Source organism: Diadema setosum, chromosome 8, assembly GCF_964275005.1.
Source record: "Diadema setosum chromosome 8, eeDiaSeto1, whole genome shotgun sequence".
In the NCBI taxonomy this organism is placed as follows: domain Eukaryota; kingdom Metazoa; phylum Echinodermata; class Echinoidea; order Diadematoida; family Diadematidae; genus Diadema; species Diadema setosum.
Genome location: NC_092692.1, coordinates 37,690,285 through 37,710,050, shown reverse-complemented (window position 1 = coordinate 37,710,050; position 19,766 = coordinate 37,690,285). Strand labels below are relative to the sequence as shown.

Genomic DNA, 19,766 nt, shown 5'->3' with positions numbered 1-19,766 from the left:
TAAGACTAACTTATAGTTGGACTTGATTTTTAAGGCACGCGACGGAAAAATTGTAATATTGGCAGTTTTTGATCGCTAACCGCAGCGTTTGCTAACAATATGTCATTGACATTTTATTTATTTTTTCGTTTTAATATCATACCTCGGATCTTTTTTTTTTTTCGGGGGCCGGGGAAATAATGATATGTTTCTCCCCTCACCCAATATTTTCAGGATCAAAATTTCTGATAACGTAACGTGCAGGCACACTTCTATGAATCATACTGAAATTGCAGCAAGGAGACAGAGTTAGCGTAGAACGCTCATTCGCGGTTATTGTACCAAAGCTTGTGAATGATCTACCAATTCATATACGACAAGCCCCATCAGTAGAATCGTTTAAGGCACTCCTCAAAAACTTATCTTTTTTCCATGCTGATTCCTTCCCTTTGCCTCCCCTAAGTTAATGTGTTGGTTGTAACCCAATTATTGTATGTGTTTATTTACTTGCACACACTTGATTAATGTCATGTTATTCTTGTGTCTTCACTTGTCTGTAATTATCTCTTTTTTTTTCATTTTTCCTTTCGTGTTTTCTCTTTTGCGCTTTAAAGGCTGTATTAAGCGCTTTACAAATGTAATGTATTCTTATTCTTCTTCTTATTATTATTATTATTATTATTATTATCATCATAATCATCATCATCATCATTACTACTACTATGGCAGTGACAATATCCATCGCTAGCATGGCGAGGAGTGTAAGAATGAACCGACAATAAGATATACGCACTATAACATAGTCATGGAATTCATCAGGTTTGTATCGATCGTATTCTCAATACAAAAATCGAATGAGAACATTCTTATAATGCTCTCTAAATAGATAGATAAATAGATAGATAAATGGTGTGACGGTTTTTGGAAGATTAATAATGCTGCATACGCTTATGTTGTGTACCACAATTCATCTATATTATTTCGTCATGTACATTTACGAATCCTGTTTGACCCCTTCGATGTGATTGTTAAATGCTGATACCATCATGTTTCGAACTGTTACAATTTCATCTAATAATGCATCCCTGATCTGATTCTCCATCCATAGAACTAGTTCGGCCCGATACCAAATAGCTGATCCAGTTGCATACTCACTAGATCAGTCCGCCTTGATTCTAAAATTGCCCTTTCTTGACCAAGCTTGAATATAGACCAGGCCGACTTGATCTCAGAAAGATAGGTCATGACCCAGTTAAGGGCTTTTTACACTTGCAAAATTTTGCTTAGCCCCGGACCAACGGTGGGGCTAAGGGGGGGCCTTAGCCCCACCGTTGGTACGGGACTATCCTTAGCCCACTTTCTGTTTACACTCGTTTTTGCCAAAGTGGGCTAGCCCCACCGATAGTACGGTACTATCTGGCCCTGCAAAATAGCAGGGGTTAGCACCGCGATTGCGGTGCTAGCACCGCAATTGCGGTGCCAAGCAAGTGAGTGTAAACAGAACGAAAAGATAATCCTGGGCTAAGCGACGGAGACGAAGTCCGACCCTCACTGACCAATCAGAAACGAGGTAATCAGGTGCTGCCGGTGCGTGCGTGTACGTGTACAGCACACAGCGTAATTATGAATATTCATGTGGTTTGGAAAGTCCGGGGCTAAGAAATACGAGTGTAAAAAGGTCAGTTTTCTCCTTAGCCCCGGACAAGAGATAGTACGGGACTAATTGGCGAGTGTAAAAAGCTGAAAAAATTGGTACGGGACTAACGATAGTCCTGGGTCAGAGAAAGTCCGGGGTTAAGAAACACAAGTGTAAAAAGCCCTTTATACATCCACGCGCCTCTGCCTTCTTTGGGAAACTGGATGACCCAGTTACACATCGTTCGCATGGCAACTGGATCGCTCAGCTTTCGGCACGCGACATCCCAGGTATACACGTAGATCGTATGTAAACGTCTGTTTTGGCAATTACGGGGATTCCCTTTTCGCTTTGCTTTTACGAGACTGGACTAGGAGCGAGTAGCTCGAGACCGCATGATGTGTTAGCCTTTTAATGTTTCGCCGTTACATGTGTGATGTTGTATCGACGCTCGTCTTGCATGTCTTGTCAGAACATGATGTCTTCTCTTAATAAAATACGAACAAAGTGCACTCGATACTTCTCTAGTAATTAATTTTCTCTCCTCTACGACAAATTGTATGGGATATGCGTGTGCGCGAAATCACAATTTGAACTCTAGCCATCCATACCATGCAGCCACAACTCTCATCACGAACGCACCCAGAAAATTCGTCGCAATAGATAATTATGTAAGTATAAATGAAAACATACAGAGAAAGATAGAACAAACAACGGCATTGACTTTTATAATTTCCTTTCCTAACTCGTGAAAGATTGTTTGAATGCAGTATTGAATTGAATAAAGGGCAGCCCAATCTGCTAAGATAATAATAATAATAACAATAATAATGATAATAATAATAATAATAATAATAATAATAATAATAATAATAATATATAATATATAATAATAATAATAATATATAATATATAATAATACGTACGCTTAACGGGAGCAGGCGTGTTTCTCAGGCTCTTAAAATACCATCTCGAAAAGGGGTTTACATTCATCAACATATTCCAAAATAGGTACCATTGGACTGCATTTGATATCAAGATCACGCTCATCTGGACCTTTTTTGGTGTTGATCTCTCTGGAAGCAGGAAAAAGGTGATTACTGTCACATTTTCAGGGTTGGAAATATTTGAATTGAACACTCGCGCGCAGGAAGAAAACACTGCGCAACCAACAGACTGAAAGCCTACGCGCACCCGGGAGGAAACATCACGCGCACCCGGGTTGGATACGAGGATTCTGTGTGATATACAATCAACGATTACAAGTAACAAAAAGTGATATTTTGTGGCATAATCACTCGAACCTGAAGCATCAGAGTGCTGAAAGTTGCCTGCTGTATCCTGCCTACTGAGAGAATGGACCCCAGTTCACGCCTGAGTTAGGTGAGTCCACACCTATTTAATCTCACTCGATAACAGTGATGGATATAACGACTGTAAAAGATAATTCATCTAACGGTGGATATGAGTCTGGTTCTATGAACCGTCTCTCACCCGTCAGGAGAGACGTGGATGGTCAGGCGTCTCCTGAACGTAAACAAAACACTGACCATGATCAACATGAGGAAATGATTGACAATGTGCAGAGACGAAAGTGGAGTAGAACAACCAACAAAGTTGTAATGAAGTGTTACTTTAAAAGTGAGCCAAGGAAGAGAGGTTATCGACAGCGCATGAAGCGCTTTTGGGACGAGGAAGAACTCTTTGCAATATCAGAGCAGAGATTAGCTGATCAAGTCAGAGCTATAAGAGTAAATCGATGGTTCTCTGAAGTCGAGTTGGAGGAGATGAAGAGAGAGGTGGAGCAGACTGGGGATACAAGTAACGATACATTGCAGAATAATAGACCCATAAATGATAACTGTGCTCCAAATACCACGCTCCACGCTAGTGATGAGGACAATGAACAGATGGGGGCAGATACGGAAGCATCACGAATTGAATTCGAACTCTCTGAAGAAAAAACAATAATAAGGTCGAGAATCTTGGAATATATGACAGATTCTCAAAGAAGAAAGCTACCAGCTCTCAATTCAGTAGACAAACGCAAGCTGATGGGACATGTTAGGGACGTTAACGAAGTATTGGACACCATCGATACCACATGCATAACAGACACAGACGCTCTACTTTATGCTGCAGCCAAAGTTGTAACTGAAGATCTTGGATTTAAAGTGCATTCTAAGCAGAAAGTTAATAAAACTGAGCCATGGTGGAAAAGACGGCTGGAGGGACAAATAACGGAGATGAGGGCTGCTATAAGTAAACTGACTGAGAGCGAAAAGAGGCACTGTAAGAAAATCAGAGGACTATCTCAAATTGAGAAAAGGTACAACGTAAAAGAAAAAGGGAGGACTGTCGTCACTGAAGAGCTCAAGCAGCGTGTGACGGCGAAGGCTGCCAAGGTAAAACGATACCAGCAACGTGTAACGCAATTCAGACAGAACAAACTCTTCAAGACGAACCAGAAGAGATTATATGAGGAATTGAGTGGTACTAGAAATCACCAGGAGGAACATCCAGACCCAGTCGAATGTCAACAATTCTGGGGTAAGATTTGGGGTAATCCAGTTGAACACAACAAGGATGCACAATGGCTAAAAGATGTCAAGAGACAGCTCAAGCATGTCGAGAAACAAGAAAACATCTTCATTGATACACAAAAAGTGAAGAAACAACTGAGCAAAATGCCGAACTGGAAAGCAGCAGGACCAGACGCAGTGCATGGATTTTGGATCAAACATTTCACGGCAGTCCATGAGAGAATAGCAAAGCAACTACAGCTTGCTCTAGAGAGCGGGGAGGTTCCCCACTGGATGACCACAGGCAGGACGGTCCTCATCATGAAGGACAAATCCAAAGGTAATGTTGCCTCAAATTACAGACCCATAACTTGTTTAAACATGATGTGGAAGTTAATGACTAGCATCATAGCGAATGAGATGTATTGCTTCATTGAAGGGAAGGACTTGTTCCCTGTCGAACAAAAAGGTGGGAGGCGAGGGTGCAGAGGAACTAAAGACCAACTACTAATTGACAAAATGGTGATGAGAAATTCCAAGAGAAGGAGGACCAACCTGTGTGTAGCCTGGATCGATTATAAGAAGGCTTATGATATGGTGCCTCATTCGTGGATCGATGAATGCTTGCAAATGTTCGAACTTGCAGATAACATCCGAGCTTTACTGACAAATTCTATGAAGGCATGGTGCACAACCCTCACATCGAATGGCAAAGATCTTGGTCAGGTGAGAATACAACGAGGAATATTCCAAGGGGACTCACTGTCACCTCTCCTCTTCGTTATATCACTCATTCCACTTACAAGCGTTCTGCGAAATGTATCGGCCGGTTATGACCTCGGAGGAAATCATGGCTCCCTCAATCATCTGCTGTTCATGGACGACCTTAAGCTCTTTTGTAAAGACGAGAAGCAGTGCGACAAGCTAGTTCAAACGGTTCGTCTGGTCAGCAAAGACATCGGCATGGACTTCGGCATCAACAAGTGCGCTACCCTGGTTATGAAGAGAGGGAGACGAGTGAAGAGTGCAGGAATACCACTCCCCGATGGAAGAATACTACAGAGTTTGGAGGAAGGAGAGAATTACAAATACCTCGGAGTGTTGGAATCTGATGATGTCTCGAACAATGCTATCAAAGTGTCTGTGACGAAGGAGTACTTCTCACGTGTAAAAAGTGTACTAAAATCACACTTAAATGGCGGACACGTGATCACAGCTCTAAACACCTGGGCGGTAGCAGTTTTGAGATACACAGGAGGAGTGGTCGAATGGACGAAGGCGGAACTGGCTGGTATGGATCGGAAGACAAGAAAGATGCTCTCGATCTACAAAACCCACCAAATGAGTGCTGATGTCGACAGGTTGTACCTGCCAAGGAAAGAAGGAGGCCGAGGGCTCGTGAGTGCGTCAGATTGCGTTGAAATGGAGCAAATCAGCCTCAACAATTACATAAACAGCAGTGAGGAAAAACTCCTTCGAGCCGTTCTGGTTGAAAGTGGAAATAATGTAAACGCCATTGATCCACTTACTTTCAAAAGCTAGAAACGAACAGAAAGATCTGCAAAGTGGAGAGAAAAGCAGCTGCACGGGCAGTTTTGCAGAGAGACGGAGAACATCAGCAGTAATGACACATGGTTATGGCTGAAGAAAGGAGAACTGAAGAAGGAGACAGAAGGACTGATCATCGCTGCCCAAGAGCAAGCACTGTCAACAAATGCTCTGAAAGCCAAGATACAGAAGAGAGATGTGGATGCCACATGCAGGATATGCCGAGAAAGAGACGAGACAGTGCAACATATCGTTTGTGGCTGTAGTAAATTGGCGCAAAAGGAGTACAAAAGACGACATGACAAACTGGCACAAGTCGTTCACTGGGAGCTTTGCAGAAAACATGAAATACCATGTGAGAGCACCCTAACAAAAAAGTCCTGTGGTACTCCCTGTGGTACTTGTCGGTACCACACAATGTACCACACACTTGTAATGTTACCACAGGAACTGTGTGGTACTGTATCACAGGCTTGTAGGGTACTCCCTGTAGTACTTGTCAGTACCACACAATATACCACATAAATAAATGTTACCACAGGAACTGTGTGGTACTGTTTTACAGGCTCATGTGGTACTCCCTGTGGTACTGGTTGGTACCACACAATGTACCACACAAATATATGTTAACACAGGAACTGTGTGGTACTCTGGGATGTACCACAGGGCAGTACCACAGGACATTCCCACAGGAAAGTACCACAGGACAGTACCACAGGACAGTACAACAAGACAGTATACACACAAATTGTCCTGTGGTATTTTGGGACGTATACCACACAACAGTACCACATGAATTGTCCTGTGGTATTTTGGGACATACCACAGGAGAGTACAACAGGAAAGTACCACAGGATAGTACCACAGGACAGTACCACACGACTTGTTCTGTGGTATTTTAGGACGTACCACAGGACAGTACCACAGGGCAGTTCCACAGGACAGTACCACAGGAAAGTACCACAGGATAGTACCACAGGACAGTACCACAGGAATTATCCTGTGGTATTTTGGGACATACCACAGGACAGTACCACAGGATAGTACCACAGGACAGTACCACACGACTTGTCCTGTGGTATTTTGGGACGTACCACAGAACAGTACCACAGGGCAGTACCACAGGACAGTACCACAGGACAGTACCACAGGATAGTACCACAGGACAGTACCACACGACTTGTCCTGTGGTATTTTGGGACGTACCACAGGGCAGTACCACAGGACAGTACCACAGGAAAGTACCACAGGACAGTACCACACTTGTCCTGTGGTATTTTGGGACGTACCACAGGACAGTACCACAGGACAATACCACAGGGCAGTACCACAGGACAGTACCACAGGAAACTACCACAGGATAGTACCACAGGACAGTACCACACGACTTGTCCTGTGGTATTTTGGGACGTACAACAGGGCAGTACCACAGGACAGTACCACAGGATAGTACCACAGGACAGTACCACACGACTTGTCCTGTGGTATTTTGGGACATACCACAGGACAGTACCACAGGATAGTACCACAGGACAGCTAGTACCACACGACTTGCCCTGTGGTATTTTGGGACGTACCACAGGACAGTACCACAGGGCAGTACCACAGGGCAGTACCACAGGACAGTACCACAGGAAAGTACCACAGGATAGTACCACAGGACAGTACCACACGACTTGTCCTGTGGTATTTTGGGACGTACCACAGGACAGTACCACACGAATTGTCCAGTGGAATTTTGGGATGTACCACAGGACAGTACGACAGGAATTCCTGTGGTAATTTTCGATGTATACCACAGGAGAGTACCACAGGAACTGTCCAAATTCCCACAGGAAAATCATAATATGGTGCTATTCCACACAGAAGTACCACACAGCAAATTACATTTGTAAGTACCACAGAAAAATGCTACAGGATATTCTTTTTTTTTTCTCTTAACATTTTATACCAGAGGACTATCACATCAGGAGAATATCAAACAGCAGTACCACACAGGAGTACCACACAGGAAAATTGTAAGGCAGAATCGACTGAAATCTATAACAAAAATACAAACAAAAAAGCACATATTAATATTCCTCAATTAATTGATAGATGACTTATGCTGTGAATTATAACAATTGATTTGCCATTACTTATCCTTTCCTATACTCCTACAGTATTACCTATTTAGTGAAAGTGCTGATGTAAAGCATGAGAAATTTCAGAAGGACTTCTGTGGTACTCCTGTGGTACTCCTGTGGTACTCCTGTGGTACAAATTTTTACATAGCTCATGAATATTCATAAAAAGCACTCTAGATTTTAGTAAATACATATATGACTTAAAAAGTCAAAGTATTAATGATGGAACTTACTTTGAACTTTATGAAAGATTGCCTAATTATGTTATGTTATTCCCAATATCATAGATATCGTTATGAAAGTGTAATTTCATATCTTGATAATAAAGTATAATCGAGTTAGTAACCATGCCTTAATGCTTTACGGATAGACGGCCATATATATGTGTACTGATACGGTCGATGGCTACCTAGGAATAGAATATGACTACATAGATCTATTATAGGACTAGATTGGCACTTGGCCATTAGACTCTCGTTTGAGGTTATATGTTAGGAGTAGGACAGGTTATTAAGTAGGGCCATGTTTGTCCTGAAATCCATCACTCACCTATCACGAATATTCCTTGATATGTGGCTAAAATTCTCCCAGATTTTTTTTTTCGATCTATCCTGTGTGGTACTCTCCTGTGGTACCATGGAAATGCTGTGTGGTACTGCCCTGTGGTAATGCTGTGTGGTAATGATCGACCTGTGGTACTGTCCCAAAATACCACAGGACAGTTCCTGTGGTACTGTTCTGTGGTACTAGTCCTGTGGTACTGCCCTGTGGTACGTCCCAAAATACCACAGGAATTCCTGTGGTATTGCCCTGTGGTACGTCCCAAAATACCACAGGAATTCCTGTGGTACTGTCCTGTGGTACTGTTCAGTGGTACCGGTCCTGTGGTACTTTCCTGTGGTACTGCCCTGTGGTACGTCCCAAAATACCACAGGAATTCCTGTGGTACTGTCCTGTGGTATGTCCCAAAATACCACAGGACAATTCCTGTGGTACTGTTCTGTGGTACTTTCCTGTGGTACTGTCCTGTGGTACTGTCCTGTGGTACCGTCCTGTGGTAATTACCACAGGAGTACCACAGGACTTTTTCGTAAGGGCAAATGGTATATGCACGAACCACAGAAAGTTTGTGAAAATGATCAAGTTAAAATCCTGTGGGATTTCGATGTTCAAACTGACAATGTCATCCAGCACAGGCGTCCGGATATAATCGTCGTAGAAAGGGCTCGACAGATGTGCACAATCGTCGATGTCGCGGTACCGGGAGACAGCAGAGTAGCCGAGAAGGAGAAGGAAAAGATAGAGAAGTACCAAGACCTTGCCAGAGAGCTTCGCCGCCTGTGGAATATGAGAACGAAGGTGATCCCTATTGTCGTTGGAGCACTCGGAACAACGCCAAAGCAGCTGCGACGGCACTTGGACGATGTTGGTGTGCCAGATCGAGTGCAAACGCTCCAAAAAGCAGCATTGCTGGGGACGGCACGAATCCTGAGAAAAGTACTGGAAGTCTAAGGTTCCAGGATGGAACTTGACGTGATATTAATCTCCAAGAGATATCTTGTGAAGATAGAGATAATAGTAATAATAATAATAATATCATTCTAACACTTATATACCATCATTGATATACATGTTCTGTCATTATTCGAACAAAAGTCACCAGCTTACTTTGACTCGATTACGTTAATTTGACGAGTAGAAAGGACTATATCATTCACAAAATAATCATTGCGTTGGTGTTTGCCAAGATACAATACATTAAATATTTTGAAACAATGACTTACAATCATTTCTCTGTGGCGGACGGCATAATTCTCTTCGAATGCGCCATCGTTTACATTTTGGTTTTGCCGTATCAACCACTGCACACTCTTGAGAACGTCTTCCCGCTTCACTGAAGCAATCCCGTCTGCCTGACTGAACACTTTCACTACGAAAGCGGTGAGCCTGCATAAAAACAAGCAAACAAAAAACGCTGAGGCGATCCTCAGGCAGACTGACTGAAGATCGCCACAAAGACGCAAAAGCACATGTACGCCTAATCTGCTCTGCTTTACAGCATCGAGCAGTTTTCATTAATCCTAAACAAACTATATATTCCCGACGGATATATACCCAACGGATATATAAACATATATATATATATATATATATATATGTGTATATATATATATATATATATATATATATATATATACACACACACTAGGTGTTTCAAAAAACATTTCCCACTTTTGATTATTTATAGTTCCAAAACTAATCATCCGATAAAACTGTCATTGATATGAGTAATAGCTGAATAGTGTACACTTTTGTTGGAGGTGATTTGACTGTGAAAGCATAAATCAGTTTCATTAAATCTAGGATTGATTTTGAAGTAAGGTTTCAGATTTTGGTCAAATTTTAACCCTGTGTGCAAAAATTGAACTTTGCCCAGGAACCAATGATGTGTATGTGAGTGTGTGCTGACAATGGCCCTGAACAATGACATGCCTGAACCACCTGTTGACTAGGCGTCAGTCTCGCGTTCCCAGGCACATGAATGCTTAATCAATAATTCATGAGGATTGCCCTGGGCACGGCTAGTCTGAATTCATGCACGGTAAAGGGTAAAATGTATGCACATGGAAAAAGTAAGAACATGTTTTCATGTGCTTGCAAACACCACATTTCACTCCAGCTGGCAATCATTTTCAAATTTTGCTTCACATATCACTAAATTTGGGATATAAATAAGCATAAATAATCTAGAGTTCTTCATTTTAATACAACTGTCTACTAATAGTCTGACAAATCGCTTCTTCGATACAAAGAGATCAGCAGCATTTTTACCTGGGGCGATTTGTTTCTCAGCAGATTTATTTAAGGCTCCATATTCACACGTGTATACTCTAATTGATTTTCTTTGCTTCCTGTCACCATGTTTACGACAGAACAGAAGGTATTCATTGTAATTTCGTTTATGAGAAGTAGGGAGAGCACTGTCGCGACTCAACGACAGTATCGGCAGGTGTTTGGCCAATACCCCTCACGAAGGAGCATCAGAAACATCATCAACAAATTTACAAAACATGGGACTATTTTGAACAGGTGGAAAAATACACAAATGATACACAAAGACAAATTCAGACGATTTTGGATGAAGGCAGAGTATCCTCTCTTAGGAAGATACTTCATGTAGCTCAGTCAGGAGAATCCTTAAGCAGGATATTCATGCAAGGCCCTATCATCTTCAGTTCCTCCATCATGTAACACCTAATGATTTGCCCAGAAGGGTTGCATTATGCCGTCAGCTTTTAGCGTTTGTTACTCCTGGTAATCTGCCTTATTTTATCATGTCTGATGAAAGTCGATACCATCTGGATGGGCATGTTGCGACCCATAATGCCATCATCTGGGCAACACCTGACAACAAACCACAACACCATCATACTCAGACAATGTTAAATCCTCCCTCAGTAGTTGTGTGGTGTGTAATATCTGCCTCTATGCTGATAGGTCCGTTTTTCTTTGACGGGAATGTGAATGGAGAAACATATTATCTCCAAATGCTGCAAGACTACTTTCTCCCAGAACTCCAAGCTTTGATGGGAGAAGATATCGCGCATGCTGTTTTCATGCAAGATAAGCAACACCACACCGTACTCGCGCAGGTGGTATAGGGCTTGGTTGCAGGAGACATTCCCGGAGAGAACTGTTGGTCTTCAGCTCCATAGAGAATGGCCCCCAAGAAGTCCAGACCTCACAGTTTGTGACTTCTTTCTAATTGTGGGGATATCTAAAGGTGTTGGTGTATGTTCGACGGCCAAAAGGACCTTGATGAATTGCGTCAAACAATTGTTGATGTTTGTGACGGGCTTAGAGGGTGACCCTGACTTCATGCAGAAGTCTTCCCCTGCTTTCAGGGCATTTCGCCACAGACTTCAAAAGTGTATTGATATTGGGGGAAGACAAGTGGAGAGTGGGAGGTTTTAAATGTTAGTGCACTTAAGCGTTTATCTTTACCACTTTAAATTTCGTTTCAGTTGCATCCTAGCGTTATAAAAGCCACTTAGTTCCAAGATAGTACAATATAGGTAGGCCTACTATACCGTAAACTGTAAATTCTTTAATTTAATTCCAAGATAGGAAAATGTAAATACACAGTCAACTGTCAATTCTTTAAATTAATTCTAAGATGGGAAAATGTAAATACAGTTAACTTATTTTTTAATTCATAATACTGAGATAAGAAAGAGTAGATACAGTAAATTAGTTTAACTGTCATTTCTTTATTACAAAAAAAAAATCACAAACAAAATAATTTTCACTTTATTTCATTATCTAATATCGAATACAGCAAATAGCCTGAGAATACTGTGGTTATCTTAAGAATGCCAGTGAGTTTGAATATTCATTAAAAAAAAGAATATTGATTTCATTTAATGCATTTTTCCCACTGTAACATGCTGGGGCAACATCATCATCACTGCCAATAGCAAAATCGGCGTTATTATCATTATTATCATCATCACCATCACTGTCACTGTCATGATTATCATTACCATCAGCAGCAGCAACATTATCATCACCGTCATTATTTCTCATCATCAACATCATTGTTATAATTATCATTATTATCGTTATCATCATAATCATCACTATCATTTACATCATCATTATCACGATCATTGTCATTATCATCATCATCAAGGACAACACCAATATTCCAATCCCTTGAATGACTTAAATCACTTCGCGATACTTTGATTGCTTCAAAATCCATTGGAATGGCATCTCAGTGAAGTGACTTTACACAGATACTGCCAGAGGCTGAATAAAGACTAGTTGTGATAGTGGAATTTCTCATGAATGATAATGAAGCATTCAAACCCTGGCCATTGTTCAGGACCATTGTCAGGGTGTTAACCACACACTCCCATACACACCCATTGACCCCTGTGCAAAGTGAAAGTTTTGTTCAGAGGGTTGAAAATAGAGCAAAATCTGGAACCTAACTGTGAAATTAATCATGAATTTCATGAAACTGATTTATGCTTTCATATTTAAACCCCCTTCAACAAAATTGTACACTATTCAGCTATTACTCATATCAATGGCAATTTTATCGGATGAATAGTTTTTGAACTATTAATGATCAAAACTGGGAAATGTTTTTTGAAACGAAACACCTAGTATATATATATATACATTGTAGCGAAATCGATCAATTCCGCTGTATGGCCTGTATACAATAAGCTGTGTATTGATTTGTCACTATCGATTGTATGAAGGTGTAATCGATCGTTGTTGGTAGTAACGTTGGTATAGGCAAGGTCCAAAAGTCATGGTTTTGGTCAGATTTATGGTTATTACGTAAGATAAGGGCATTAGGGGGGTAAGATAATTTAAGATTCAAAGAGAGGTAATAGATACCAGTAATTTGAGACCAAATTTGTAGGGTTTTGGTTAGAATCGCTCCCCAAGATTGGTGTTTTAGTGGTGGAAATATTGATTAAAAACGCTAACAATTATTGAGTAAAAATATAATTCGGTAATTAAGATTTGGTTTTGGTGTCGAGTTGGGACGGATAAGGTAGGCACGTCTAATACGTGTTGAGTTGGATCGAGCTGTCAAAGCTCGAGCTGTGTACAAACAGACTAGTGAAGGCGATGGTCAGGATAGTGTGTTCCTGATTGCTAGCCAAGCCTAGATCTGTGTATGAAACGTACATAGCGGTCGAGTTGAGACGGATAAGGCCGGGACGGGACTGGAAGTTCGGGACTTGGAAGTTACGGGATCGGGTCTGCGTTGTGAACTGTGGACATGTATTGCGGAAACGAGTTGGACTGTTGTTTGTACAGAAGTATTCGCGAATTAAATACTACCTGTTGAACGTTCTACCAAGGAGTGACTGGAAGAGTAATCTTTCCTACCAAAGAATCCTGAGCGAGTGCAGGTGAGTGGACCTTGGTGGTGACTGGTGGTAAAGATATTGGTAGATGTAATTTAGTAGATAAAGTGCGAAGCTGGTATGTTGGACTGTTGATGGAGAACTGGTAGATAACAGGTAGAAATGAATTGGTAGCAAGAATTAACTGGTATCTTGGGCCGTATATTGCGGCCAAACGAACTTACGCCTATCTCGGCCATCCTGATCGAAGTTCGTCGTAGGGCCCCATTTTGATACCAATCAATCATCATCACACATCTACCACCAAACAAGTGATTCGCTACACACATATGGTGTCAGGACCAGAGGGATCTACCCCTTTCTACGATGCGGTGTCAGGACTGAGGGATATATGCCTGTGACCGGATTCGCCACACATGGTGTCAGAAGTGGGATCTCTCCGGCGAAGCCCAACAACAGCTTAAAACAACTTCGCCACACGTGGTGTCAGGAGTGGGATCTCTACGGCGAAGCACAACAACAGCTTTTTAAAACAACTTCGCCACACGTGGTGTCAGGGGTGGGATAAAAGAACCAGCGCTACCAGAGGGATAAAAGAACCAGCGCTACCAGAGGGATAAAAGAGCCAGCGCTACCAGAGGGATAAAAGAACCAGCGCTACCAGAGGGATTGAAAGAACCAGCGCTACCAGAGGGATAAAAGAACCAGCGCTACCAGTGGGATAAAAGAACCAGCGCTACCAGTGGGATCGAAAGAACCAGCGCTACCAGAGGGATAAAAGAACCAGCGCTACCAGGGAAATTAGAACCAGCCATGGCAAAGCAGCTGTCATCAGCGCAGCTATGGAGAAAGCTGCAGTCGGAGATGGTAGAAGTGGAGAGGATGATGGACGAACTTCGAGCTGAGATGGGGATGAGGCGGCCACCACCACCAGCGTCAAGAAGGACTGGTGGAGTGGAGCCAGCTGACGGGACCAGAAGCAGGGTTGGTATTTCACCACCACAATATGGCGTTCCGGGTGCTAAAACCAGTACCAACAGCAGTGGGAGGACGACTGGTGCTATAGGAGGAAGCTGGGCCGACAGTAGCAGGGCAGATATAACGTTGGAAGACGATTACTACCCACCTCCAGCTGACAGAAGGGCGGAGATGAGGCAATGGCAGACTGCATCAAATTGAACCAGAGAGACAGCGGCAACCAACCCGGTACCAGAGAGAGAAGTCCCGATAAGAATCAGCACCCCATGGTGCCGCTCTGAATTGTGGGACGAGGGGCAATTCAAACATCACAAAAGGGGTCGTGATGTGATGGTGAGGATGACACCAGACCGGTACGACGGAAAGGGACCAATTCTAGATTACCTGACCCACTTCGAGGCATGTGCTGGGCTAAACGGGTGGTCAGAAGAGGAGGCTTTGCAGTATCTGACAGCCAGCATGAGAGGTCCTGCAGTTAAGGTACTGGTGCAGCAAACGGGGAGAAAACTAACCTACCGGAAGCTGGTGGGGCGACTTAAACACCGATTTGGTCCTACAGGGAAGGCAGAGATGTTTCTGGCGGAGTTAAGAACGAGGCGACGCAGACCCAAAGAGTCACTTCAAGAGCTGGGCCAGAGCATTCGGGAGCTGACGGCTCTAGCCTACCAAGAGTTCGATGAGGCGGGGCAGGACCGTTTGGCTAGGGGACACTTCATGGATGCTGTCGTGAGGCCAGAAATAAGAGAGGGGATGTTCCGTGCGCAGCCTCGCACGCTGGATGAGGCGATAGAGGCTGCACTAAGCACGGAGGCATTCCTAAAGATGGAGGCGGAAAGGTGCGATGGAAGGGGACCATGCTACAGTAGGGTGTTAACGAACACCGGGGGAAAACAAAAGGAGGGGACCACCAAGGAGGCTGAGGGAGTAGTCAGCAAGATGACAAAGGCCGTAGAAAGTTTTATTGCACGGTCTGAGTCTACCAACCAGAAAGCAGCCAACACGGGAAAGATACCTGCTCTTCCAACAGGAGTCTACCAGAATGAGAGGTGCTTCAATTGTGGCCAAATGGGGCACTGGAAGGATTGCCCCTTTCCACAAAGACGGCCAGTCTCCAATACACCCGTCATGGATGCAAGAAGATGCTACAACTGTAATCAGGTGGGCCATGGGTGGAGGTATTGTCCGTATGGGCAAATGGAAAGACCACCACCAGTAAGCAGCAACCAAGGGGGAGAACCAGTATCTGCGCAGGGTGATACTGGTCCAGCTCTCCAACCACAACCTGCTGGAAGGGAGCAGGCACGACCATTGGGTACCGCAGATGGTAGACGACTGGACCTCTTCATCAATTCCAAAATCAACGGGCAGCCAATTACCTTCTTGATCGACACGGGCTCCTCCCAGTCAATCGTATCTACCACCATTTATGACATGATTGCAGAGGCACGAAAGCCGTCGCTGCAGAGTGTGGACAGGATAGTACATCAGGCGGACGGTACTCCACTGGGGACCAGGGGTAAAACCATGGCCGAGATCCAGCTGGGAGAGCTTCTGTTCGTGCTGGAAGTAGTGGTAGCTAATGTCACCAGTGAAGGAATTTTGGGGTTGGACTTCCTGATGCAGACGAATTCGATGCAGACGAATTCGGACGCCATGGGCCATCATACCATGCCGAGACCACCGGGGCCAACCATTCTGTCATAGAATAGTTGCCAGTGAAACCACGGCTGTTCCAGCAGGCCATGAGGCCATGATAAAGGGGGAGGTAGCGGACAGACGGCAACAGGCGACTGGGGTTGGTCTGCTACAAGCACCGACAACTTCCACCGAGCTACTACATAAGGGACTACTGGTAGCACGAGCAGTAATCGAAGCAGACGCTGAGATACTACCAGTACGAGTCTTCAATCCGACGAAGGAAGAGAGGGTAGTAAAGAAAGGGACGACAGTTGCCTGCTTGACTGGAGTACGTGATACCGAAGATGTGGAGGCGATTCGAGACGGTGGGGTACGAGCTAGTGATGGGGTGCCATCACATTTGACGGAGCTGCTAAATCGTAGTATCCAAGAGGTTCCGCAGCAATACCACTCATTGGTGGCCGAATTGCTGTGCGAATTTCCTGATGTCTTCTCCCAAGGGCCAACGGACCTGGGCAGAACTGATTTGGTGCAACACACGATTTCTACCGGCGACGCTAGGCCAGTGAGGCAAACACAAAGGCGGCACCCAATGGAGCAACGACAGGAAATTGACAAGCAGCTAAACGAGTTCCTCTCCCAGCGTTTGATCGAACGGGTCAGTAGCCCTTGGGCATCCAATGTGGTTCTCGTACGGAAGAAGGATGGTAGTAAGCGCTTTTGTGTGGACTACCGGCAGCTGAACGCTATCACGCTGAAGGACGCATACCCTCTACCAAGAATCGATGAGACACTAGACGCACTGAGTGGGGCTCAGTGGTTCTCTACACTCGACTTGGCAAGCGGGCCATTGGCAAGTGGAGCTGGACGAACAAGCCAAGAAGAAGTCAGCATTCATTGCCAATGGTGGTCTGTACGCATGGCGGGTCATGCCCTTTGGCCTATGCAATGCATCGGCCACGTTTGAGAGGCTAGTGGATTGAGTGATGGAGGGCCTGACGTGGGAGACGCTACTGGTGTATTTGGACGATGTCATTGTTTTTGGTAAGACGGTGGAGGAGGAGCTTGGTCGACTGAAAACTGTGTTCCAGCGATTGCGTGGGGCTGGTCTGAAGTTGAAACCTGCTAAGTGCCAACTGTTCCACACTAGTGTGGAATACCTGGGGCACATCGTCTCATCTGCTGGGGTAACCACGGAGCCAGAGAAGGTCGCGGCCATCCAAAATTGGCCGAAACCAAACAGCGTCAAAGAGGTGCGGAGCTTCATAGGACTGGTCTCCTACTACCGGAAGTTTGTGGAAGGAATTGCTTCGATTGCTAGACCACTCCACCAACTCACCAGAAAGAACCAGAAGTTTCTCTGGACAGAGGAATGCCAGGAGGCTTTCGACAAATTGAAGCAACGACTGGTGTCACCTCCAATTCTGGCATATCCCTGCCCAGAAGCGGACTACATTTTGGACACAGACGCCAGCCAGCATGGATTCGGAGGCGTGCTGTCGCAAGTACAGGGAGGAACTGAGAGAGTTATTGCGTACGGGAGCCGCACGTTACGTAAGGAGGAAGTCAACTACTGTGTCACTAGGAAGGAATTACTGGCAGTGGTAGCCTTCCTCAACCAGTTCCGACAACATTTCTATGGAAGGCACTTGATCATCCGCACTGACCATGGATCATTGCAGTGGTTGGTTCGACTCAAGGACCCCAGAGGACAGCTGGCACGATGGTTGGAGCTGGTATCGGAGTACGGTTTCAAGATACAGCACCGGCAGGGGAGGAGCCATGAAAATGCTGATGGTCTATCTCGGAGACCATGTAGGCAGTGTGGCCGGGACCAAGAAACCCCACCCGGGCAAGTCAGAGCACTGACAGAGGAGGCGTTAAGAGCCCCGAGTATTGGGAGTCTTCAGGAGAAGGATGAGGACATACAAATGATGAGAGCTGCGAAGATTCGAGGGGTGAAGCCAGCCAATGAAGTGGTGTCATCTTGGCCGGGAAAAGCAACTCGATTGTTGGAGCACTGGGACGCATTGGAGGTGGTAGACGGCGTGCTGGTCCGCAGATGGGAGTCAGCGGATGGTACCAACACCCAGAGACAGACCATCCTACCAAGGGCGCTCATAAAGAATGCGATACACGAGGTCCATTCTGCTCTTACTGGGGGACATTTTGGTATCAAGAAGACACTGGGACGATTGAAGTTGCGGTACTACTGGGTCGGCATGGCAGCTGATGTTCGTTCGACCCTCAGACAGTGTGACGTGTGTGCCAGAAGGAAGTGTCCTTGTAAAGTTGCTCGGGCACCACTACAGCAGAGGACCAGGAGACGAGAAGTGGTACTACCCGGGGACCTTGTAACACCAGATGATGTTGACAGCCAGCAGGACCTCCAGACCGATTATGCGGAGGAGCTACGGGTTCGGATGCAGAGGGCCCACAACCGAGCAAGGGCGAAACAGATGTCGGCCTGTAGGAAGCAGAAACGATTCTACGACCAGAAGGCTCATGGATCTGCCTTCAACCAGGGCCAGTATGTGTGGCTACGGCGGAAGATGAGGGTGAAAGGACAGAGTCCAAAACTACAGACCAAATGGCTGGGAGCGTACCTAATAGTCACCAAAATATCGGACTTGACTGTTCGACTCCAGTTGACACCTCGCTCCAAGCCATTGGTTGTCCACGTAGATCGGTTGAAGCTGTACACGGGGGTACCAAGACCAGTTTGGGAGTTCGAGCCAAACAGGGAGGTGGTACAGGCTGGAGACCAGCAGCAAGGCACTGCTGCCGACGTAGAGCTGGAAGAGTCAGGGCTGGAAGGAGCTGGTGCTACCCCATTAGCTATGAAGAAAGAGAAGTGGATTCTCAACCGCCAGTTAGGAACCGGGAGTCTCCGACTGTGCCAACAGCATACGACGGTGATGAATGGAATGGAGGAAGGCGTTATCCGAGGAGGGATAGGCGTCGGCCGCAGTATTATAGATAATTAGGTACTAAGTAACGAATCTAAATAATCGAGTGATACTCGAATATATTCGACGAGCTAAATAACGAGGATTAAAGACTGTGGTATTATTAATGTGCAGGTGCAGTGCAGGCGACGCCATGGCATCTTCCAAAGAGGGGGATTTGTACAGTCCCTTTAACGATTATTTCGGGCTGAGTAAGCTGGTATCAACGGGGAGGAAGAAGAGGGAGACCGTGGACCAAGAAACGGGCAACCAGTTCTTTGATTTTGAACAAGTGCGAGGCTACCTGGGCTACCTGGGGTTAGACGAATGGGAAGTGACAGTGACGAAAAAGACTGGATTCCAGGACCTAGGGACGAGATACCAGTATCCGGCCTTACGGAGGGACGGCGATGCAGCTGGGTGTCTGTCAACTGGTAGCCGTTGGCTGAGCAAGGAGGGGATTCTACCAGACATCACCGCTCTACGAGGACGAGATG

At 44.9% G+C, this 19,766-nt stretch overlaps 1 protein-coding gene across 1 annotated transcript in view; it reads right to left on the bottom strand.

Annotated features, from left to right (window-relative positions):
- LOC140232241 (complement C3-like) overlaps nt 1-19,766 on the bottom strand; it is a 149,290-nt gene that overhangs the window by 32,222 nt on the left and 97,302 nt on the right. The window contains exon 26 of the mRNA XM_072312375.1: nt 9,596-9,758. Coding sequence (XP_072168476.1) covers nt 9,596-9,758 — 163 coding nt within the window. The remainder of the gene's footprint in view (nt 1-9,595; nt 9,759-19,766) is intronic.